The 25,218-nt window shown below is 40.7% G+C and overlaps 1 protein-coding gene across 6 annotated transcripts in view; it reads right to left on the reverse strand.

The window, feature by feature from the left end:
• Window positions 1-1,633: 1,633 nt before the first annotated feature.
• CSRNP3 (cysteine and serine rich nuclear protein 3) overlaps window positions 1,634-25,218 on the reverse strand; it is a 166,193-nt gene continuing 142,608 nt past the window's right edge. For all 6 annotated transcript variants that reach the window (XM_019480524.2, XM_019480523.2, XM_019480528.2 and 3 more), the window contains 2 exons: window positions 16,061-16,357; window positions 1,634-13,966 (listed from right to left, as the gene is read on the reverse strand). In XM_019480524.2, the coding sequence (XP_019336069.1) occupies window positions 12,917-13,966; window positions 16,061-16,357 (1,347 nt within the window). In that variant the 3' untranslated portion in view covers window positions 1,634-12,916. The remainder of the gene's footprint in view (window positions 13,967-16,060; window positions 16,358-25,218) is intronic.

Genomic DNA, 25,218 nt, shown 5'->3' on the forward strand with positions numbered 1-25,218 from the left:
AGAAGCACCTGGTAGGCAGAGGCTTCTGGCTGGGGCTGGGTGTTGGGGGGCAGGGGCTGGAGGTAGGGTGGGGCCGGGGGGGGCCAGCTTTGCTGCTCCCGCTGCTTAATCCTGCTGTTGGCTCCCCCTGGGATCTACTGCCCCTGGCTCCTGTCATTTTTGACAGGCAGTCTGGGGCAGATAAATATTAATTTTCTAAATGTTTTAGGGGCTCCACGGGCCAGATAGAATGGCCTGGTGGGCCAGATCTGGCCCATGGGCTGCATTTTGCCTGCCCTTGCTCTAAATGCTACACAACACTATGTATTTGATTTTCTTCTTTGCACCAATGTAGAGCTGGTAGAATACTCCCAATTTATGTAAATGGGGGGAGGGCTCTATTGCCTACAGTGGAATTGTGCCAGTTGACCCCAGCTAAGGATTTGTCCCATAGACTTCATTCGCTACACCAGATTCATGCCGGTATTAGGTACAAACTCAGCTCTCTATATTATAGGTTAATAACAATAAAATATATTCAATTAGGATGATATTAAAATAATAACTATGTGTGTATCCATGTTTACAATAAATATGAGATAATTTCTTTTGTAAGCTTAAAAAAATCTTGTTTATGAAGCCTACACACTTCTAGAACTGAAGTACTGTCTTCTTAAATTAGAGCACTAATTTTAAAGGTTGTTTATATATTTTTCTGTGTCAGTATGTCTTGCTTATAATAGCAAGCCCTGGAGCACCATTCATCATAGTTCATGGCAGAGCAAACAGCAGCCTCGTAGCAGATGTTCATGTACAGTTTGCATAACTGAAAATAATATAAAAGAGCGTCTAATAAATAAGGCTCTATTAGAGTATTTTGCTACAGAACAACATTATTATTGGATTTAACAAGGATTTACAATCTAAAATAACTTATCAACACAGGCCCATGGATTGTTTGTTGTAGTTTAAGATTATGCACTTCAGTATGCTAAATAAATATAGAGCTAGAACAACCAGAGAAATATGTTTAAGTCCTGTGACAAACAGAAACCCTTTTAAAGGGCCATGTGTGTTAATCAATAGTTTTTAAAAGAATTAAACTATGGCCTGAAATTTGCATTGTGGCTTACATGCTTTCATCTCTAAATGAAATACAAATCTGGTATATAAAACTACAGCTTGCAGGCCATCAGGGGGAGCTATTGCAAAATTATTTCCAGCAGACCTTGAAATATTTTTCTTCCTTGGCATATAAACAACACTGGCATGACAAATCTGCCATGACAATAAGTGGAGCTGAATCATGCAATTTCTCCCACAACTCAGTTTAATTAAAATCTGGATGCTGCTGCTCATTAAGGTGAAAATACCATTGTACAAGAAATACCAAATAAGGTATTTCTTGTACAGTTATATGCTAATTATTATCATTTTAAAAATGCAACAAGGAAACATGTTGCTTAGTAATGCATTACATTTAGGCTATCTGAAACGGGACATGTGCTAACTAGTGGGGAGGCTTGTTGGTTCTCTCTACTGTTCTTTCTCCCATCTGGAGAAGAGAGATTTTATTAATTTTGATGCTGCTAAACAGAGAGGAAAATGTTAGCCATTGTATTTTAAAGAATAAGATGCACAACGCAAAAATACAATAGTTGATGTAATGTAGAAACCTGTTTTACTTCATTGCAAACGAATGGACAATATATATTGTACAATATATAATAAAAATACAGCAGAATACAAGTGCCACTAATAAACCAAAAAAACCCTAATGTTAAGACTTAAAAATGCTCATTTTGTAATATATACACTGCAGTAATAAGCCACAATAAATACATCAATTTCCATATCATTCATAATAAATACTGAAAATATAAATACAGAAGAATACAGTTAATTTGAATAAATTATTACAACATAAGGTCCAGGTTAAGTTCGGTTGATTATTGTAGCTTATATTACCCTTTGGCATCTTTGATGTTACAACTTATAAAACAAAGGAAATCTAGGAAATGTGTAATTCACAATGTTCTAATGTAAAATGATGTTCATGTCATTAGCTTTTAAGATGAACTTTCTTTCCATTCACATTCTTACAAACAAACAGTTTGAAAGCAACAGTCCAATAAAAAAAAGCTGCTTTACTTCTGAGACCTCCATAACGTTAGCATGTAAGTCCAGTTACTTATCATAGAAGATAAAATGTGTTAATTACTTGGCGATAGAACTATTTTAAAAAAATTGCCAGTGTTAGTAGAAATTATACAGACTTTAAGCAAACTACTGTAAGCATACTGTGACAATGCTATTCCCATTGGATAGACCATACTTTAAATTTGAATGGATATCCATGTGAAAGACAATTATCACACATGCTTTTGAATCTATGATTTAACACACTATGTACTTCACTAACTTACTGTCTTTCCATCATCAATTGTGAATTCATAGAATTTCAGAAGCACCTTTAATATTCTTATACATACTTTGTTGAACCTTTTAAAGAATGTGACAAAGGTAGACTATATAAATTCTATATAGTTGATATTTGTTAAAAAACCAAAGGTATTTTTAACATGAAAAATGTCTTTGTAATAAATGTGGAATGACTTTTCATACAAAATTGATACACTCTCTTAGTTTTAGGTGTAACCATATCAAAATAACAAAGTGCCATGTTCTATGTTAACAGGTATTAACCAGTACATCTGTAGTAATTTTATTTTCAAAAGGTTATTACACCAGAAATGCAATTTAAATTAAAAAAGCAGATCAACTTTACTAAGACACTATTACAGGCTGAGGCTGTTAGGAACAGATTTGTAATCTACAGATTTTGACTATTTCTGCACTGTTAAATGTCTAGCGCTTATTTTACATCAAACACTTTTAAAACATGTTTCACAAACTACACTTCAGACATTTCCATAGAAGTGCCTACAATCAGTCAATTAAAAGAAGGGCCCAGTTATTAAACAATGTTTACATGGACATTAGATATCTTTTGCAGAACTAGCTGGGTGATGGTTTTGTGCGTAACATTTTGGAAATACAAATAGCTGCAGCGCAGGTTCACATAACAGTATGACTTCTGTTTTTAAGAGAAGCTGCTACTAGTGTACACAACAATATAACCCTGTTGGGAAGCTGAAAACTGTTCAGCCTGCATATCAGAAACTACCTGGTGGATGTGATTTCACAGGAAACGCAAACGTACCAGAAAAAAACCGACTTTCATTCACAATCTGAAACAGATCCAAGTCAGTAAAAAATTAAGACATAGAATTCTAAGGGAATTAGGAGCCCAACTAGCATGGACTTTGAAAATCTCAACCTAAGTCAGTGCCCTGGCATTCTTTTTCCTCCTAGCTCTTAGGGTTTGTTAATATCTGAAAATTATGTCATGTTAAAACATGACTCTGACGAACTATGTCCGCTAAAATGCTGTTGAATATGACTGCAGTCCAAGAGGCAAGGTATGTTTAACATTGTATTCTCTGGCTATAGGCACCCTGGTTCCAGTAGTGTTTAACCACAGACTTCTAGCATGATGTTAAATGCAATTTTTTCTTATCTTCACTGATTGCCTAGTTTGGTTAATGTTAACTAACACAACCCATGTCATATTCTAATATGAGTTAGTTTCCAGAGAAGAAGGCTTACAATACTTGCTGTTGGCCTTTCCTTAGCTGTTTATATGGCCATTAGATATCTTTTTTTATTTATACCATTTATAATTTTGCTATTGGGAGGATAAGCATCTCCCTCTCCCCGTGAAAAAAATAGAAAAGAAGAAACTGTAAAGATGTGTTATCTAGGTACATGGTTAAAATTGGAACCATATTTATCATTTTATTTTCCATTATTCCTTCAGGCAGTACAAAAAACTGTTCAGGCCTTCTTGGGCTGCTGAAGGCAGAAGAGAAAGGTTGAGAACACATTAAACATACAGCAACCTTTTTTCTTTTTCTTTTTTGGTGACCTGTTTCCTCCAAGACACAGCCAAAGCATCTGTTAAATACTCTGCATTATGAAGAGTCTGACAGACTCTGTCATTGCTAATGCTTAAGTGAAAAATGATTAAGCAAAGAACTAATAAATTTACCTTATCATCATCTCTGGAGCTGCTCCACAGCCACCATGGGTTCTTGATGTGCCTCTGTACTCCTGGGAAGACACCACCTGGGTCCTCCATGTTCTAGGAGTCAATACCCTTTTTCAGTCATCCCACTTCATAAAAACACATCTACTTTTAAACCCAAGGCTTCTCTACTTTATAAGACTGGATTCTCAGTTACCGACATCAACAATCTGGAATAATAAAACTGAGATTATAGTCCATTTAAATGAACAAATCCTACACACTTTTACACTTCTCTGCAGGAATGATTTCCTGCTTTCTCTTATTTTGGATGTTTACCCCATGTTTAGGTTATGGCATATTGAGGAGTAGAAGAGCTAGTCCTGTCACTGACTGGGCAGCCACTATTGATTTATCTCACATTTATGTCACAAGAGGTGACATACATCTCTTTGTCCCTCTCCCGACTGCCAAAATACCTTAGTTTTTCTCAGGGAACTCCACAGGACTTTGAGAAAAAATACAACCATCCCCTTTCTAATAATCAGAAACCTTATAGACAGGCTGTTTGGATGCCACACTGTGCCAGTGAAGCTGCTGCCTGAAAAACAGCAGCTGCCCTTGCCTGCCTGCTTGTTGGATGTGGGGATTAGGCAACTGAATATACATCAGTTTGTAGCCATCAGTTTTTGCACCCATCTCATCCTCGGTTTCTCTTTTTCTGTGACAACTTTATCAAACCAGGAGTATTTATTTCCTTTTATCCCTACAGTGGGTGCGTCAACATGAGACGCTAAGTGCGCAGTAGCCTAATAACCCTGCGCAGTAGCATGCCAGGCAAAACCCTTGCTAATATGCTATTGTGCAGTAATATTAAGCTACTGCACCGTTAACATCCAAAAACCCCATGCGCCGGTGCTACTGTGCAGTAGTGCAAGTTACTGTGCATTGATTTAGTACTTGGTTACCCCGCATTAATGGATGCGTAGATGCACCCAGTAGGGCTTAAATGGAGCATTGAGGGGAGGGAAAGACAGGACGGGGGTGAAGAGGGTGTTATTCAGTCCCTGTTCTGCTAGCCCAGTCACGTCTTAGTACCGGAGAATGTATTCCCATAGCAAAACAAAGCATGGCACTAGCACTGCCCTATCACAAGCATATCATCTCATCCTTAATGGAAAACCACATTTCAAAGAAAATTTTTCTCAGAGAATAAGCTAACAAAAGCAAGGGTTTAGAACACTAAATTTGGTCAACAGGTCTGGAGGTTTATGCAATAAATGTTACAGCGTGGGTTATTTGGAAGGCAGGGAACTCAGGCAGCTCTCATGAAAGAGTTGTTTATAGTCCTTCTTCCTTCCCAAGTAACACTAATGCTAATATTGTTGGGCATTAACGGCAATTAAGTTAAAGGATGCTGTAAAAATCTAGGAAAAACAATACTTGGTGACCCACAAAGAACTTATGACTACCTTCATTGACTCCAATTCCCTTACAGTTAAGGAACACTTGTTTCTCACATCACAATTTTCTTGCTTTGAAGTGCACATGTCTTGAAGAAAGAAGAGAATTATTAGTGAGTACCAAGACAGTAACTACTGAGAACAGCAATACCGAGCAAAGTGCACTGCTCTTGAATTCTGGGAACTTCTTTACAGGTGCAAATCTTGAAATTCCTCATATTGACTGTGGAATATGTTGAGGAACTGGGATATTTACTTTTATCTGTTCTATTTTTCTGAAAATAATGGTAGTTTTCTACTACTAATTTAAAAAAAATAGTAATCAGATTTTATATTTTAGAAATAGATTCTCTAGAATATAGTGTCTCTGAGTTAATGCTATCCTTTTTACTATTAATATTTTATATCAAATGATCTGTAAGCACAATAAACTACAGGATCTATTTATTCTTTGGCCCCTCCAGGGGAGCTTCACATTCCTAAGACCTGAGGATTTCTCCATTTTATTGTCCCCATAGTACTCAGCCTTCCGCCCTGAGCACTGAAACAATTAGAGCAAGAATCAAGTCCAGGTCATTGCACTGTAGAGTACTCCCAATAAACCACCACATCACTTATGCAGCATATCCTCTTAAAACACTGTGGTGGGCCAGATTGTCTCTTTTCTTCTTGCTCTGGGCTGAGAGCGCTGCATAGCTGCATTGCTTCAGGAGTCAGTTGTAACTTTTGGCCTGGTTCCTCCCTTGTTTCAGGTGTAGAGGAAGAAAGTGGTCCATACAAAGTGATTTGCCTGTCTGCCTGGCTAAGATATGCTAGATGGTGTATTGGTGGGGAGAGGCAGCAAGCAGGTGTTTCCCAACCCCCACAATGTCTCACGCCTACCTTGGAAGAAGGAAGCAGTGGCTTAGTGGTGCCTGCTCTCCCTTCTGCACATATATTGGCAAATGAGGAAGCCATGCGATAGGGTAGGGCAGCCCCTTGACTGCACTGTGAGACTGTGTAGGGCAAGCCATCAATTTGCCTTCTAATGGAGAAGCAGATATTTACTTACTAAATATTTAGCAGTTTTTTCAGTTCCTGGTTTCAAAATTTACTGTGGGTTTATTATTGCGTGAGGCTTTTACTCATGTTTGCTTAGCTCCCGGCAAGAGACTCCTGCTCTTATGCTATGTCAGTGGCAACATGCCTGCTAGACTTCAGCACAGGGGTGTGCTCTGTGCCATCTAGTCGTGGTAAAAGTTCAGGAGAGTGACTTTATTATCTGCAAAAGAAGAGATGCCTAAAAAAAACAAAATCAAAACAAAACAAAACAAAAATCCCCTGGAAACATAGTACTACCTAGCAGAGTACCACCTAGGATGGCCATTGGTTCTGTCTTATGCCAGACCGTCCTGTTTTTAAATCCTTTGTCCTTTGCCTGTTTCTCAATGAAGACTGGTCTGCAAATAAATCCTTTTTCAGTTCATTGGCAGAAATACATGTCAATCACTTGCCCTTGCAATTCTATTAGCTGAGCTTAGAGCTAAGGCAGTGCACAGCTAGGAGGAGCAGGGTTCCCAGCCAGGGTGGGAGGGAGGTGGCCTTTTTGTGATGGCCCTGCTCTTTTCTGATGGTTGGCTAAAGGGCTTGGTGGACCTACCCATGAATTAACATTGTTGCTGATTGGCTAAGGGGCAGGGGCCCCACCACCTCACTGCTGATTGGCCAAGGGGGCCCACCCTTCACCAAGAGCATGCCCTGTATTCTGGGGATGGGTCAGTGGCCACCCTAGTACCACCACCAATTGTGCCCTTTTACAGGTAGGGAAACTGAGGCTTAGACAGGTTAAGTGACCCAAATCACAGAGCAAGCCAATGTCAAAGCTAGGGACAGAAGCCAGGTGTTCGAAGTCTGAGTCAAGAGCATAAGCCATTAGTGCCTAATACAGAAAAACGCTTAAGCATTAAAACCCATAACAAATTCTCCATTTTGCTTACATTTACCTGTACTAAATGGATCTGGTTTATAGCAAATTCTCCTCCTAGGTAGGTGGTGAGTGTTTTGTTAAAGAGGTTTTTTTTCAAGCCTTTTGGTGATGCATGTCACAATTGAGTATTCAGTACCAAATCTAGTAGTATGCCAGTGAGTAACAAAACTAGAAATACTGGATACATAAATATTAAATTATTGTAAAATTAGTTCAAATGACATTATAACTTTGATCAGTGGGAATACTGAATATAATACATTACCAGTAAAAGCAGATTTCTGTGCAATAATGCAAACAGTCTCTACAGAGATGATTTTTTAGCTGATCACGGATGAAAAGTTGGGTTACTTAACCAAGATTAATGCAGAAAGAAAATGGTGTTGCCCCAAGATGGGATAAATTAACAAATAATTAGTAATTTAGTTTTAAAAGCCAGTCTTTTGCAAAAGTATGTTTTAAATTATTAACTGTCCTGCTCTGGGTAGCATACAATCAGAAATTCTCTATGAAAAACAAATGACAAATGATCAAACTGCTGCATTTTCTGTTGGCTAGTTCTTTTTTCTAATGTTCTAGTGGGCATGAGCTATATCTTTATGCAATTACCACAATTTTTTAATGGAGAAGTGCTATTTGCACACCTAACATTAGCTAAAGCCTCATATGTGAGCTTTAAGGACATGTCTTCCAAGAGAGGCAAACTTTATTTCCTTAGGGAAAAAATGTAGAGTCAATTCTATGCACTGTTTTCAGTACGCAAACTGTATGGTGTTCTAGTAGAAGAAAATGGTGTAGGGTTGCATATGTAGAAAAATACTGGAACACGTGGATACTAGGGACACATTTCCAATAAAAATATTTTTTACCAACTTATTAACTGACTTTCAAAATGATCTGTTTTTTTTGTTTTGTTTTGTTTCATTTATCAATGACTGTTATTAGGCACCAACAAGTATCTTCTAGATGTGAAGCTGGTATAGTTTTTCTTAGCACATACAAGGTCTGGATAGCGATCTTTAAAAGAATTTTTTTTCAATATATGACATGCTACATCTGTACAGAAGAAATACACTGCTATTTGTTATTTAACAACATAACCTTTTTAGCACACAGAAATAAGTTTCACAAAAGTTAAAGTACTGGCTAGCTTTGCACAGGAAATAACCCACTTAGGTACGTAAGCAGTAGGATACTGTTTTTCCCCATACACATTAGAAGAGGTGGGCCACAAGAAGATGGAAAAGCATTCAATCTCAGAGATTCCCAAACTAGTAGCCAGTTTTTCTAAAACCAGTGGCATCATTGCTTCCAAATGAAACATGAAAGGATCACAAAATGGAAGTTAGCATTACACACTTCCAACTTCTAAAGCCTCATCTAAACTACAAAGCATATGAGCATATATATATGTTGGGTTGGACTGTGCTTTTTTTCCTCCCTGACTGACACATCTATACCCCCAAAGCCCTAGTGCAGACAGTTATAATTTTTCTGTTAGAGAAGCAATTAAAGCTATTTTGAGAAAGTAGTTCTTTTGCCAGTAACAACTCTGACTCCATTATGGGGGTTGTTGGTCTTTTTCTACCTGTATTATAGTGTTGAAGTGATGTTGGGCCCATGATGGTTCAGGAAGTATGTGAGAGGCACGGATTTTCATCAGTGACATCTTTTATTGGACCAACTGCATGGTTGGGATAGATATAGATGAGCTTTCCAAGAAGCATGGATTGTAATCCAAACCTGTCTACATCTATCTCAACCATGCAGTTGGTTCACTAAAAGATGTATCACCCACAAAAATCCCTACCTGTGTACTATAAGTTAGACCATAGAATCTTTCCAGGTGTAGGCAAGGCTTTGACCTTATGCTATGCTTTGAGCAAGAAACATGCAAATCTGAGGAATGAACATGATAGTGAAACCTGAGATCACATCTAGGCCAAGAAACAATAGATTTGAGAAAGAATGACCAAAAATAGGACTGTGTTGCTATACAGCCTGGTCAGGTATATTCAGAGGAAATTAAAACACCCTCACTATCTTTATACCAGACACTGACTCCGAGTAACTGGCTCTACCTTCAACTGGAGAAAATACTATAGCAAACATTGTACAGAAGTGCTTTCTTCTTTCCCTCTTCTTTTTAGGTTGCTTATCATCTTAGGCAGTATGCTTCTGAGGGAAGGAAATGTGTTTACTTCTAGTATAGCAGCAGGAGGAAACATAAGAACAGTGATGCTTGTGGTTTTGGCTTTCCAGGCCAGATGAACGGGATGGGCCAGATGGGCTGGACTGGGACCTGTGCCTCCCATACATACTGAGATTGTCCCCGCACTGCCCCTGTGTGCTGGGTTCAGGCTTTGGGACCCTGTGCTACCTCCTCCCAGCTGGGACACATCTCTGAGGGTCCCATATCACTTCCATCCGGCTGGGATCCGGCTCTGGGGGCCCTGCACTGCCTTCACTCGGCCCCCATTCACTGTGATCAGGCCCAGTGCTGCCCTCTTTGCCTGATCTAGCAAGCAGGGCTGCAGCCCTGTGAGGGTCCCCACAGATCCATGGGGAGCCCCACAGGATGGGTGACATGGTGCCAGAGGTTGGATCTGGACCACAGGCCAAAAGTTGAGCACTCCCAGATAAGAAAATAAGCAGCTACTTTTATACAGCATCTAGCACAAAGGTCTCGGAAACTTACTGAAGTATAACTACTAAATAATAACTCTCATTTCAGTATTTTAGAGCTGAGCTATATTTTAACTATTGATCTTAGTGCTTTACTTGCTAACACTACTGACAGTATTTTTCATCTGGAAATGCAGAGGTCATGACAAGAGGTTTTTATTGCTCAGTAACAGAACAACTAACACAGCAAAATTCTCATCTAATTTTCACCTGAGTGCAATCTGCTGGCTAAGTGTGCATGAGTCTACCTCCCTCTAGTGGCCAACCCACATTGAGGTTAAAAACCTGCTACTGCCTTACAGCTACTCCTGGAGCTCAAGCAGTAGAGGCTTGTGCTTCTGGTGCTGGTGTTGGGAGAGCCAGGATTTCTGTCTGCTGTTAACTCATGATGTCTGTACACATACTCAGTGAGTTGTGTGTGCCCCATAAAATCATGAGAGCTCTGGACAGAGGTATATTTTCTGTATGCCTGCGTATTTTGTTTTAGCAAACATATTTAATTGGTTTCTCTTTAAAAATAAAGATGACCATTTGCTGCATAAATGCTGAGAACACCTGACTGCACATCCTTTGGAGAAAGGAAATTGGTTGCTACTAAAAATTAGAGAACAGAACTCTAAAATGGCAGAATGGCTGCTTTAGATGATAAGTTAAAGTGGGCTGTCCTTTCCCAGGATATAGGAATGCCATAAATATAATGTATGTATTTCTTAGAGAAACAGGATTTATCTCAAAGAAATCCCAATAAAAGCATTCATAATTTAACATGGGAACAAATCAACAACAACAAAAATGCTCTCTCATAGGGAATACATCAATAGCTTTTGTCAATTTAGTGTAAAAAATTAATTGACAATGGTTGTATACAAGCAGCATAAAGGCAACAGTAAATCATGACTTCTTTTTTCAAAGAGCCTCTTTTAAACATGGTAATCTTTCTACTGGAGTACTCTACATGCTTTTATAAAGAGCTACTCACCTGAACAGTCAGTGAAACAGAGTTGAAATGTATAATATGCTTATATGTATCTCTCTCAAAAATTCATTTTAACGTTGGTAAAAATTAAGCAGGTGTTGTAATTTGACTAGCCAGCCATGTAGGTCTACATGTTAGACTAATGGACATATAACAAAAGATACTTCAATATCAAAACAAGATGTTGAAGTGTTGTGCTGCATTTTATATAAGGCAATGCAGTTAGCTATAGCTACATGAATGTACCAAAAATGGGCTTCTAGTAGTTCTTTAGAAAAAAACAACTTTTGATGATAATTTAATGGATGGTATAAAGCATACATCATAATTCTCATTCCCCTTTGAAAAAGAAATGAAAACATGCTAATGGATATGCATGAGCATTTGCCTCAGTTTTCACACGTATAAAACTTCTGAACCCAGGGTCTTAACTGAATATGCAGCTTCTAGTACCAAATTTAGTCTATTAATAGTCATAAGTGATTCTATACATGTAGGATCTGATCAAAAGTCCATAGAAGGACTTCTGATAAGGCTCTTCTTTTATAACAATAGCTAAAAAGGTAGAAAAATCTAGGGCTTTTCCACTCCACACACACACACACACACACACACACACACACACACACACACACACACATGCGCGCACACTTTTCCATGCTTTGTTTACTCTCTAAGCAGCTAGGCTCTTTGCCTTTACTAATTACTTATTGAGGCATTCATAAACTGGCTTGGGAAAACTTGTATCATATTCATTACAACGAGTTTTAAGACGCCTGTATATTACAGAGATCTTAAAATCTGCAGCCATGGTATTTCTCCAAAATGGTTCCCAGTTTCCACAATTAATAAGGTACTGCAAAATGGCACTAAAGTGCATTAGCAAGCTGAATATTTGTAGGGATAAAAGGTGCTGGGTGACTTTAAACTGCTGCTTTGTCCTTATACACAGCATCAATTTTCTCTATGGGGAATTAGCTGTGGGATGCCATTGATTCCAGCTTTAACAGAGGATTGTCCTACCTTTCACCTTTATAGAAAATGTAAATGCCACCTTACTGACACTTCTGTTTGTCAAAAATAGTAAAAAGAGGCCCCATGTACCTTCAAGATTAAATTTTAAAAGTAGTTGCATGGAGTGGTCATAAAAAATGTATATGGTACTCCAGATGAAATTTAAGTGGGCATGCTCTGTATTACTAGCTATGGATCTTCAGGTCAAATGAACATGCTGTTCATTTTTATCAAAAACATGAATACTAAACTATCATAAATAAAATACATACAGTACAGAACAATTAAAACTTTTCCATACAGTAATTACTTCTACATTAAAAAGTCACCATCTTTGTCAGATATGTTGAAAATTTAGGACTCTAAATATGATTATTTCAAAGTATCATTTTTAACAATCTTGCACAGGCCCGACAATCAAAAACATGAAGCTTTGATTCAGATAGCTTGGCAGGTTTCACACAGTTTGACAGGTAGGCTACTTTGAAATATGTATATATTTTTAATTTATGCATTTTCTATCAAAAGACAGTTTTTCCCCCCCATCTTTTTGAAACTTTACATGAACTGCTGTTGTGCAATGCCGCAGCCATGTAGCCTGAAAGAAAAAAAACAAAAGGTGTCTGGAATATTACCCATAGTCCAAGTTTTCATTGTCCACAGCTTAAAAAACTTACGGTGCTAGGAAATCCAATGTAATCAGAGTGCATTTAAATAAAGGAATGCAGTCCTAGAATAACTTCATGTTAAACAGGTACTGTTTCCACAACAGGTGATTTGATGCACTCTTCATGCAATCTGCTCTTTTCTGAAAGGTTTATAGAATTCTCAGCAGGATGCTCTGGTACATGACTGTCGCCATTCAGGGCTGAAACAAATCCATCTTGAGAGGGACTTTTCAAGTATGAGTGAAATTCCACTTGAGGGTGGTTTGGCCTGTGTTCAGCGTACAAACTATTACATGGAATACTGTTATCAGCTTCCGAAGAAGAGCAGCAAACTATCACAGAGGGGTTTGCAGAAGGGTAATGAGGGCTGCTGTAACTTTCCTCTGATTGCCGTGTATAGTCAACAAACTGCTCTGAAGTCATATTGTAAGGCACCAGAGAAAGACTACCATTTTTAACAGTGTCCCTTTCTGAGTAGGTCTCACTGATCTGGTTAGCAGTGCCAGGGGCATGGTTCTCTATTTGGTAATACAGAGTTGAAGAGTTAGTATAATATGAGGCATTTTTAGAGTGGTTTTCGTGCACTCCAGTGCCATCAGAATAGCAAAGGACAGAAGGAAGCGGTACCACGCCAGCATGGGAGCCCATGCCTTCTACAAAATCATCCACTTTTTCTTCTTCATCATCATCATCTTCATCTTCCTCCTCCTCTTCGTCGTCATCGTCATCCGATTCACTGGGTGCTAAACTTTGTGTGCTAGAATCTGTAACTCCGCTACAAAAGCTGCTTCCATCCTCTTCCTCCTCCTCTTCCCCTGGACAATCCAAGGCCTCAGCTGACTGCAGGTGCATCACTGCAGCCTGAGGTTCAGTTTCAATCTCAAAATTCTCTGCAATTGAATACTCTACTGGATGGGGTGCTTGGCTCATAGAACTAGTGTGAGCACTTATCTCACTGTGGCAACCATTTAGTGCAGGAACTTGCTGCTCTCTATTTTTCTCCAATTCAAGTTTCATTATTGTGTGCAGAAAATGAGTCCGTACACGGATGGGGTTAAATTCAATTCTACCTGCTGTATTGCTACACCCTTCTTTAGTGCAACCACATGGAAAAGACATACGATCCACCTTTTTAAAAAAAAGAATACACGTTAACTACACATACAATGAAACTAATGATGGCGAAAGACAAAATTATTCATTCAGGGAAAGCACACAGTGCAACATGTATGGGAAAAAAATAGTCCAAAGCAGATATACTTATTTGGAGGGAGAACCCTAGAAAACAGTGAAATCATACAGAGCAGCAAGTTAAACATGGTTTAACAATGTGGCATGGCTGGGAAAAAATGCCAGTAGAGTTTTAGGTTTCATACACAGAGGCTTCATTGGAACTAGAAATAAACAATTTCTCTTTCTATGCCTCTGCTATAAACACATCAGAAATGCTGTGTTCATTTGTGGACCTCTTATTATCAGAAAGCTGGTAAACTGGATGGGAAGCAGAGTAGGAACAAGAATGATTAACAGTCATGGAAGACTCGTGAAGAAAGATATACATTAAGAATTAAATATATAAAGCTTGAGAGCACACTAAGGGAGAGAGACCAAGAAATTAAAGCTGGAACCTGGGATGAATTTTAGAAGAGACTTCAGAGAAAGCATGATGAACTGCAAGCAGCAAGAATATAATGTAGATATCTTATACCTAAATGGATCCCAAATCAGATACTCTGGTTAGATGCTTAAATTCTACAGTTTTTCACTTACAATCTGACTGCTATAATTACATGTGGTGCAAAAGTAGATAATACATACATAAGGTGATCTAGTCAAGAAGTTCTCAGCTAGTGTCTCATGGGGATGTCATGGGTAGAGTCCATAAGCAGATCAGGGGTGAGAGAAAGGCTGAAGTGTTCAGCTGCCTCTCCCAAATGTTCTTCCTATGCCCCTGCTCTCAGTGCATTAATTCCCAAAATGGAAATGGCGGTGCTACCCTAGTGTGGCACTGTATGTATACCATCTCTGCTGAGAGGCAAAGCTATTCGTTCAAGTGCAGTGCTGCACACATGTGGCTATGCTGCTTCCATTCCAGAGCTACTGTGTACAGAACTCGCTTGGTTGTCTCTGCAGCCTTCCTGGCAAGAGGACCATTCGGGAGATGCACAGCACTACAGCCTATAAAGTTGGGGCTAGTTTGACTGCAGAATGGCAGGTAAATTTGGGGGATTGGCAGACTGTGAAGCTGTGTGGGACTATCATGGATGGTTGAGGTGAGTTGAGAAACAGTAATCTAGTCCATTTCCTTGACAGTGCAGGACTGAAAACAGACAGTCTATGAATATTAAAGAGTGCAAACTCCAAGAAAGGAAATAAATTGTTTAGGGTTGTACAGAGTATGTAATTTGAAATAAATTATTGGATTAAGAAATTATGAAAAGGAAAATTCAGAGAAACTTCATGATGGTGAGAGATAGGGTGTAACCCAAGTTATACAAATGGAAGTGGTAGAAATCTCTTTGTTTGGAACATTTAAAATTATACTGGTGAAAGCTCTGGTAAATATACTTTAAGGAATACATTTTTGATTGTCAAAGACACTAGCTATATGACATAATAGTGTCATTTCAACTCTAATATCTATGATTCTATTATGAAGGACAATGTGGTTATAGTGAAGGACAGTAAGGCATGCTTCCTTTACTGTTTCTTACTTTGAGCATGGACTTCAATTCATATTTGAGCATAATCCTCTCATCAAGATGGGACTAAATGAGTACAGTTTGCAGTCATTGAAGAACTGTACTGGGGGGGGGGAATTGCATATCTAAAAATAAAAGCTAATCTAATATCCTATGTGAAATCTGCAGGCTTAAAGTTTCGTAACTCGTCTGTCATTTCTGCTGAGTGTTTGGTTAAAGGTCCACATAAGAACGTGGGGAACTGACTATCTGTACTTAGAAGAAAAACTTATAGAGCCTATGTGTCTACAAATCATAATAAAAAAAAAAAAATCGATAAACAGTTTTAAAGGATTAGATTTGTCTAGCACATGAACTGTACTTAACAAAACCCAGGTTGGGCTTTTTTTTCTTTTTTAAACTGTTTCTAAGACCCACAAATTTCAGCAATTAGGTAATTCATTACCCTCAGTACAATTGCAGCTCCCCATGTCCATTTATACTCTGCTAGTTAAAGAATGAATATAATCAAGTTCTTTACCTGGCATTTGATGCCTGCGAGGCTGCAAGTACAAGTTTCTGGATCACAGAATACTCGGCAGTCACAGCCACAATCCTCTCTGGATAGGCGGATGGCCCGCAGCTCATGTTTTTCTTCCACATCAATCTTTTTCACTCCAGAGGCTCGCAGCAGGGCCCTTCGCTTCTTTGTTGGTAAAGGCTGTAGGAAGAAGTACTCATCTACCTCAGTGTTGTCTAAATCAATATCATCATCAGAAATGTCATCCAGCGTCAGGGTATTAGCTTCTTCAGATTCCACTGTGCCATTCTTTGTCATCTGTAACACAGAGCATTTAACACAGTGTTTAGACTGTGCTCTTTCTAAGCTCATTTTTATTGCAAACATAGTAATTATAGTTTACTCATTTCATAATGCAGACATTCAGTAAATCTAAGATGCCTAATAGGATTTCTATAGTTTTTTTCCCCCAGATATTTTTCCTTTCAGAATCAGCATGGAAATAAAAATGAAGCACCATGAACTAAGCTTTCAACAACAGTTGCAAAATGAGGATGAAAAGCCTCAGTAGTGTTACCCTCCATTTTGCTGGAAATTGCATGTCTCAGAGAAATCATGAATGCTTCATGCTGCCTGCAAATTTCAGGACAGAGATTAAGTAAAACCAAGTATGACATTTCTAATGAGCAACACCAGTGATAGAATCAATATGCTCTCTCATGTGGGCAGTAGTATCAGGGCTGAAGTCACGGGAGAGACTCATAAATTAAACTGTTTTTGCAGCAATGGTAATGACTCCTTCAGCAGGAACCCATGAAACCATCCAAATGTAGTATTTTCATGTACTAAAACACTTCAAAACTTCTAATGCTTCAGTTTTGCAACCCTCCCTTCTATCTGAATAACAGCACATACCACAGCATTGGGCCAGCTTTCACAGATTTCTTGTTCCAGCAAGGCTATCTTCCATGCAAAACTGGGATTGTGGGGGCAAAAGGGAGCTTTAATTTACTTCTACATTATACTGATGTATGGGCCAGCCCATAGGTGGAGCCTCAGGCTGCTCTATCCTGCCACAGCTGAAGGTCAGCTGCCTATGATGATACTCACTACTTCATTAGCCCTGCCTGTACTACTCTTCCTGTGGCTCACAGATGTATTCCTGAAGAGAAAATCACTTGGCTTGAGAATGAACCAAATGCCAAACATTTCAAACAAATTCCCCAGGGAGAACACATCTGGTTCTTTCTACATTCCTTCGTAATTTTGAGCTACACAAGGAAAACGCAGCACTACACAACTGAGATACCCTGTCTAGTTTGCAAAATGTAAACATTCCCGGCAAGTGCAATAACACCTTTTTTTTGCTAAGTGCTGCGTCCTTCTTCCTTGGTTATGAGAAACCGAGTTGATTAAAAAACAAACAAACAGATGACTAGATTTGGCCTTCTTATGGACTACAGTGTCAGGGGAGGTATGCCAGTTTACACCAGCTGAACATCTGAGCTCATTGCTTTGTACGTGTGACTGCTGCTGGTCTAAAAACACATCTGATGTTACATTTCCACACCATTATTTTTCAGTTAAAAGCCACCAAAGGCAACCTGGATCACAGTCTCTAACAGGCACCTTCTATCTGAATGCATGCTTTCAGATTTTTGATTGATGCAACAATTTGAGAAGGCAATGAACAACTCCAAGGGCCAACTCACAAGATCCTCATTCCAGTTTAACAGAGGCAACATCTCAAGTGTTGTCCACATTATCACATTCTGCACTACCATGGACACGTACCTCTGTAAGAACAGAGTAGAATAAACCCGACAACCTCACATTCTTCTTTCCCCACTGCCCTGGTGAGTTTATGTTATTATCTTTTTATCCCCAGAGAAACAAGCATTTGAATAAATACTTTGCACTCTCATTGTAGTGACAGATATTCTTGCTCCTTTACTGCTCAGTCTGCTATCTCTTGAATGTTCATTTCAGGTATGTGCCTTGTACTGAATACATAGTTAGTGTACAAGCTTCCAACTCTATTATATGTTTGATGTTTTTATACACTATAATTATCACCGTTGCTTAGATACTCTCTTTTCTCTATTACTTAATCCTGTCATCTCTGTTACCATGATTCTAGTTATATTTTTCCTCTATGTAATGGGTAAAGGAGCAGCTTTGCCGTATATCCATACAACTACTGCTGCTTTCACTGTGTGCCTTACTGTCTTGGGTACCTTAAATCTCCTACTTGCATTAATAGTCTGTCCTTTCCATAACCTTTTGTATTACAGCTATCATCTCATGCCTTGTTCAAGCAGTCTAGAGTGAACTTCTACCAAAAGCTTACTGTCTTTGTAGTCTTCATTTTAGCATTTTAATAATCATACAAGTTAAAGATAGAAGAGACTGTTTATAATTCAGTTATTTCCCTACAAAATCAGGATTAACACAATTCTATATGTATCAAGGGGATGACCCTGATCTCCTGACTGGCGGCTAGGGATGCTTAACACCGTATAATAAGGAAAAATTTTCCTTAAAATAAAGTAGTGAATCTTCCTTGTTAATAATTCATTGCTATCTGTAATTCTTGAAAGATTCCTTATCATTTCTAGAACTTGCCTCACAAACATAATGATTCCTTCCTATTTCCAGTGTATTCTATCTTTTCTAAAGAACTGCAGCATTCAGATAGTAATGCCCTGTGATTTTTCACATTGCCTACCATGTTTCATACTCATTTGTCTGAACAAACCTAATTCTTTACATGCATCCTTTCAAGTCTCTTTTTAAATGTATAGATAGGCATCTTTAAAACCTGACCTAAATGCACTTTATATTATCTTTCTGTTCTATTCCCTTGTTTTCAGTCATTATACTAGCTAGGAAGAGAGTCATGGTATCTCTAATGAACTGCTTTAACACATTTTTTGCTAGCCATTTCCTAGCATGTGTCCTCTGCCCAGACTATATGATATACCCCTCTATGCTAACCTATGGCTCTACCCACATATCCACCTCATTAATACCCAGCAGTTATTTTCTTTCCTTCCTTATGTTAGCTGAATATAATGTCCTCATTTCTTAGTTGTGTACTCAAAAATCCATTTAGGACTTCAAAGTTCATTCTTCAAAAATGTGGATATTTAAAAAGATACCCAGAAATAACCCCTCACTGAAGGTGCTTCACTCTGTTGTTAAACATGAAGGCAGCAGCAAATAATATGATGAATCATAGTTTTTAACTCTATCATTGGTATTTCTATACGAAACATGTATTATAATTGTTTATTGTCATTTTGTTTTTTAATGTCATGCCAGTAGGTATAGACAGTTTAACATAGGTGTAGAAAGTACAGCCTGTGAAATTTACTGATATGCTTTTTAAAAGAAAATCAAATACCTCATGGGGGATTGAATCTTTCTTTTCTTGTGTATGGCTTTAGAAGCAAGAGCTATCATCATAGTTTTAATTCCAAATTCCTCAACCAGACCAATGCCCTCCTGGAAAGCGAGTGCAACCCCAGAATGTCACCCTCAAAATTGTATCTGGGGCAGTGTGTTATCATGTGCTCCATGGTTTGGTCAGGGTTTCCACAGTCACAGCCAGGTGAGATTTTTAGGTGCCACTTGTACATCAGATGGCCATACCGGCCATGTCTACTGTGTATCGTATTAAGGGTTATCCACATCCTCTGTGGAAGGTTGAAGCCCAGTTGTTGCATTGTTGGGTCAGAAACAAGGTGTTTATTAGGGAAACCTAATAACCTTTTGCTCAAGCTTTCCAACAAAATTCTTCAGTATTGTAGTATAGCAGGTGCTTGGTTCACATCCAGAAAGATTTTCATGAAATCACGTGATGAGTTCAGAGATTTTGAAGGTCTCTGTGGATTGGAAGGTCTGGATTACTACTGATGCACATTATTTCTTTGCATGTTGCTGCATCCTGTTGAATAGAAGGAGAAGTAATGTTTGAAAGTATTGGCAGCCACTGCACTGGAATTGATATCAAAGTTCCAGACACAGTCCTCATTACTGAGTACAGTTGTGTGTTGATGAGTTTGATATGTCATCTTGAGGCCTAGATGGGTGCACAGTAGTTAGCTATTGAGAAGACCAGGGCTAAGACAGAAGTGTGAAGGACACCCCCGCTTGTGCTGGTGAGCTCTCACATGATGTTCACTCATGTCTTTGTTTTCACAGCAGTCTTTCAGAGGTGATAATGGTAAGTTAGGAAGCAGTCAAGGGTCACCTCTAGGTTGGTAGGAGTCTGGTTGTGATGTACTTTTTCTCCACAAAAGGTGACACTGAAGGTGTTATGTGCCTTGTGACTGTCCAGATGGAATGTGGAAATGCTGGACTTGGTTGGATTTAGTCATAGTCTCCACTTACGAAAATATTCAGCCATTATTGATAAGTCAGAGTTCAGTGTGACTTCAATATCCTGAAAAGTTTTTGCTTGTGCGGTCAATATTGTCAGTGTAGATAAATTTCCATGATGATGTATATGGCATATCACTTACATAGATGTTAAAAAGTGTTGGTGGCAGAACACTACCCTGTGGGAGGCTGTTGCTGAGTATTCTTGGGGTGCTGACCTTATCTTGTAGGTATACCTTCATCCTTCTGTTACACATCAAAGTCCACAGCAGCCAGAATAATTCGGCACATGGCAGCAGCAGGGACAGTTTGAGCATCAGTCCCTCTTTCCACACAGTATCATAGGCCTTGGAAAGAACTATGAAGGTGGTCCCAGCCTTGAGCTTGTGGTGAAAACCAACCTCATTGTTTGTAGTGATGGACTTGTTCACAGCAGCTACAATGGGGGTCTAAAGGCAGCCTGTTCTTGAGTGAGTAATAGGTTAATGACAGGGCTAATTCTTACAAGTATGGGCTGCTCCAGGAACTTATAGGATATGCAGAGCAAAGAGATGTGCCTATAGCTCCCAGGATCATGTACCATCTCTCCTGGTTTTGGCAAGGCTGTCACCATTGCCTCATGCCAGATTTGTGGAATATGGTTGTTCTCCATCACAGTTGAAAAGAGGATTCTGGACAATTTGCCATTGTCTCTCTGAGTTTTTTTTTAACCTTCTTTTTGTGTTGTTTATCAAGGGATCCCTTTGAGTTGGCCACCAATTTGGCAGTGACAGCATTTGTACTGACTCGCAGGTTAGCGGCCTCTGATGGGTTTGATGCTCCAAGTTTCCTCAGGATGCTCCAGACCCAACAGCTTGAGTGCATAAAGTCTATGGATGCCATGCACTCCAGCCAGCTTTGTTGTCTACAGGTATCCAAAGATCCAAGTAGTGCTGTGGCTATTGTTGGGTCTCCAGATTGTTGATATTGTTGGAAAAGGGCTTCGCAGTCACAGTTCCAACAAGGGATGTATCACTCTCTGAAACCTCGAGGGATGTTCTTAGCTGCAACAATAAGCAGGGCCATGAAATGATTGTACTGTTTTGGTATCAGGGGGGATGCAGTGGATGGTTTTCTCCACCTGACCTGTAAATCCAGACCAGTCTGCCTGATGGAAACTCCATCTTGGCACTCGTTTTGATGGCATGACAGGGATTTCAACCCCCTATGTGTCTGATAATCAGCATGTGTTGGCTGCCTGGGAAGTCTGAGAGAACAGTTCAAGACAGGCATATAGGGGATTGAATAAAAATGGGTTTACTGATAACTAACTTGTTCTACAATATTTGTATTACAGTCTTCTCCAGAACTGACTCTAGGATCTCAGCATATAGCTTCTGAATACTAGATGGGGGATAGAAATTTCCTTTCCATGCAGGGCAATGAGTAGTGGCCACTGTGCTCAGGGGTATATAAAGGTAGGATCTTTTGTTCAGCAGATGCAGGCTCTGAGATGGGAGAAGATCTGTGGATTTATGAGGTGTGAATCCCTCATGGGCCTGTGTAACAGGGGACCCTAGCCCTGTCACCAGAAGGCATGTCTGCCCCTTTAAGGCCAGAACTTTCTGGGCATGGAGTGCTGGGAAAGAAGGGGTTAAATGCTGAGCCTGGCCAGCTAGTCAGCTGACCGGAAGGGGCAGGACTATAAAAACCCTGGGCAGAGCAAGGGGGGGGGGGGGGGAGAGAGGCAGGGGCAAAGGGGAAGGAGTGTCTCAGAGCGCTCCGTGGAGGAGTGGTCCAAAGGCGGGAAGAGATGGCAGCCACATCACAGCAAGGACGTGAGCTGACAGTGGGGAGCTGAAGCGTGGACCCTGTGAATGTAAGCTGACATGCTGCTTTTCTTTATCACATTAGCTGATGGGAGTTATTACCCATGGACAGGACTGTTTATTTTTTCTTTTTGATTAATGAATAAGACAGTGGTTTGGGTGAGGCTATTAGGGGAAGGAGGAGGCTTCATTTTGGGGACCCAAGGGTTCCCCACATAAGGTGTGGATTACCAGGGAAGATGGTGCTGGGGCGGGCAACCTGTTACAGCTTGTTATCAAGACCAGGAAACAACTTTTGCTGGACAGAAAGCAAGGGCCATAAGCATTTTTAATTAGTGGAGTCTTTTGGATTAGATTCAAACTTCACCCAACCCCATTACTCACTATCCTCCACTCACTACACAGAGGTTTATCCATGTGCTGGCCATAACCCCACTCAAAGAGCTCTGCAGAACAGCATTGCAGAGTGGTGTGCAGAGGAAACAAAAAACTCCTATACTGCCTTTCAATAGCTTGCAGTTGTCTCTCTTTTCTTGCACCTCACAAATATGATTGTAAGCAGAAGGGGAAAAAACATACGGATTAATAGTTATAGCTTTTAGGTTAATGTCAGCATTTTACAACCTTTTGACCACTCTCCAGACACAGCATGGTTTAAAATATATCACACCCAAATGGCTTCTTAAGTAGAGCATTATTAATTGCCTGTGAGAATTTAAATTAAACACTTAGGGGTAGATCCAATAAAGGATGGAAGCACTTAAAAGTTAGATATTGCTGGACCTAACTTGCAGAGTCCTGGGCCCTATGGTAGAACCCTATGGTTAGGTACCTGCACTTCCAGGGGAGCCTAGTTGAAGCAAAGAGTCAAGTGCCTTGGAATGATTTTATTTTTTTTAAGGAAGTTTTTTGTGCTCCAAGCCAAATCAGCCAAATCAAGTCCAAATCTACGAGTCAGTTCAGGACCATAAATGGCCCTACAACCAGCAAACGTCCTTCACTCCCACCAGGGGCTTCAGATATTTCCAAAGTCTTTTGGCAGGTATCCTACATGCAGGCCCAAGCCCAGAGGCTTGGCATTTGGATGCCCCCAAGTTTCACCTGCCCTCAGCCATACGGCTGCAGAAGCAAGCTAGGGAGGAGCCTCCCATTTCCATAAAGTGGGCTTTTAGCCCCAACACCTCAGCAGGTACTAAACCACGCCAGAAGAACAGTTATCCCTGGGAGCACTTAAGGAAAACTGCCTTCATGGACCGAGATACATGGTGTTTCCCCCTGCCAGGTAATTAGCAGAGCTCCAAGCTATAGTCTGTCCTCTCCAAGTACCTTGGAATGAAATCTGCTGAAACCATCACGCTCGGCATAGTGTTCCCTAGAACTACCCAATGCAGGGCTCACTCTTTTCTTTTTACGCACAGGTGGAAGAGGAAGAAGCAGTCAGGGTGAGTCATAGCTGAGAGCAGGGGCAGGCAAAATACAGACGTTGGCCAGATACGGCTTGCCAGGCACTTCCTTCTGGCCTGCAGCACCGCTGCCCCCCAACGAATTGTGCCTCATCCAGCCCTTCCACCTGTGAGGGTGGGAACGAGGCTCCTACACCTGCCCACAACGTATCCTATCATGCCTCATTCCACGCTCGTGAGTGGAAGGGCCAACCCCACTAGCACTGGGCAGGGCTGCTGCTGTAGGCTTCCCCGGTGTCTCGTTCCCTCTGGGCAGCAGAGTGGGAAGCTGGGGGTGGAGGCAGGATTGCAGCTGGGCAGAAGCGCTGAGTGTGGGGCTGGCTCCAGTGGCGAGCCCTTACCCAGGGGGGCAGCAGCAGCGCAGAGCTCGGCTGGGCATTGTGTGGGTGTGAGGAAGGGTGGGTGGTATGGGGATCTTTCCCACACTCCCCACCCATGGCACACAGCCCTGGCAGGCAGCGGGAACAGCAGCAGCAACAGTGGGGAATGCTGTGCTCAGCCCTGGTGCCTGGCCCCTGGCTCTGGCCAGTGCTGCAAGAAGTGCAGCCCCCACTGGATTGTTTGTTTCCCTGGTGCTCCCTGCACTCATGGGGTACAGGAGGGAAGCCCCAGGCACTGGAATGGGCTAGGGTGGGGAAAGCAGCAGGCTCCAGCACCTGGGTTTTCCCTTCTGTGCCCCATGAGTGTGGGGAGTGCTGCAGAAACAAACAGCCCGGCAAGGGCTGTGCTTCCTGTTGCGATGTGCAGCTCTGGCCAGAGCAAGGCACCAGCACCCCCACCTGCTGCTGCACCATGAGGGGACTGAGGGGTATGGAGACTGCCCCACCCACCCCACAACCCACACATACAGACACACACACACCCCCACTGCCCCCCCCCCCCCACCAGTGTTGCCTGCGTTGACTACAGGAGAGGACAGTGTGTTCTAGAGACCAGTGTGTTCCAGAGCCGCACCCCACAAATGCTACACAGCCCCCCAACATATCCTATGCCCCCCACACAAAGCCATACCACCTCACAAACTCCTTCACACCCCACCATACACAAACACATGCATACACCCCACACCCCACCCTAAACACCCATACACCCCACCACACACACACACACACACACACACACACACACACACACACACACACACCTCCCACCACACACACACAAACCACCAACCACACCCTGCCCCCACAATATAAAAAACGAATAATTTATTTTTGAGTTATTATGCAATTGCCTCTATATATAGTACACAAACACAAATCATGACAAAAATTTTTTTTGTAATAAAAGTAAAATATATTATAGCAGATGTTTGACTTTTAGTGTATGATTTTGTTTTGTTCTGGTTCTAAGATGGAAACCTCCCCCTCCCAAAAGGAGTATTTCTGGGGGGCAAGGGAAAGGACTTCTAGTGGCAAAGCTTAGGAGGTAGGGGTGGGACTTCCAGGCCCAAGATGGCAGCCAAGGGGTGGGGCTACCAATGCAGCCCTCAATAGCTCACCAAACTTCAATAAACAGCCCCCTG

This window comes from Alligator mississippiensis, chromosome 4 (genome assembly GCF_030867095.1).
Source record: "Alligator mississippiensis isolate rAllMis1 chromosome 4, rAllMis1, whole genome shotgun sequence".
Taxonomy (NCBI): Eukaryota; Metazoa; Chordata; order Crocodylia; family Alligatoridae; genus Alligator; species Alligator mississippiensis.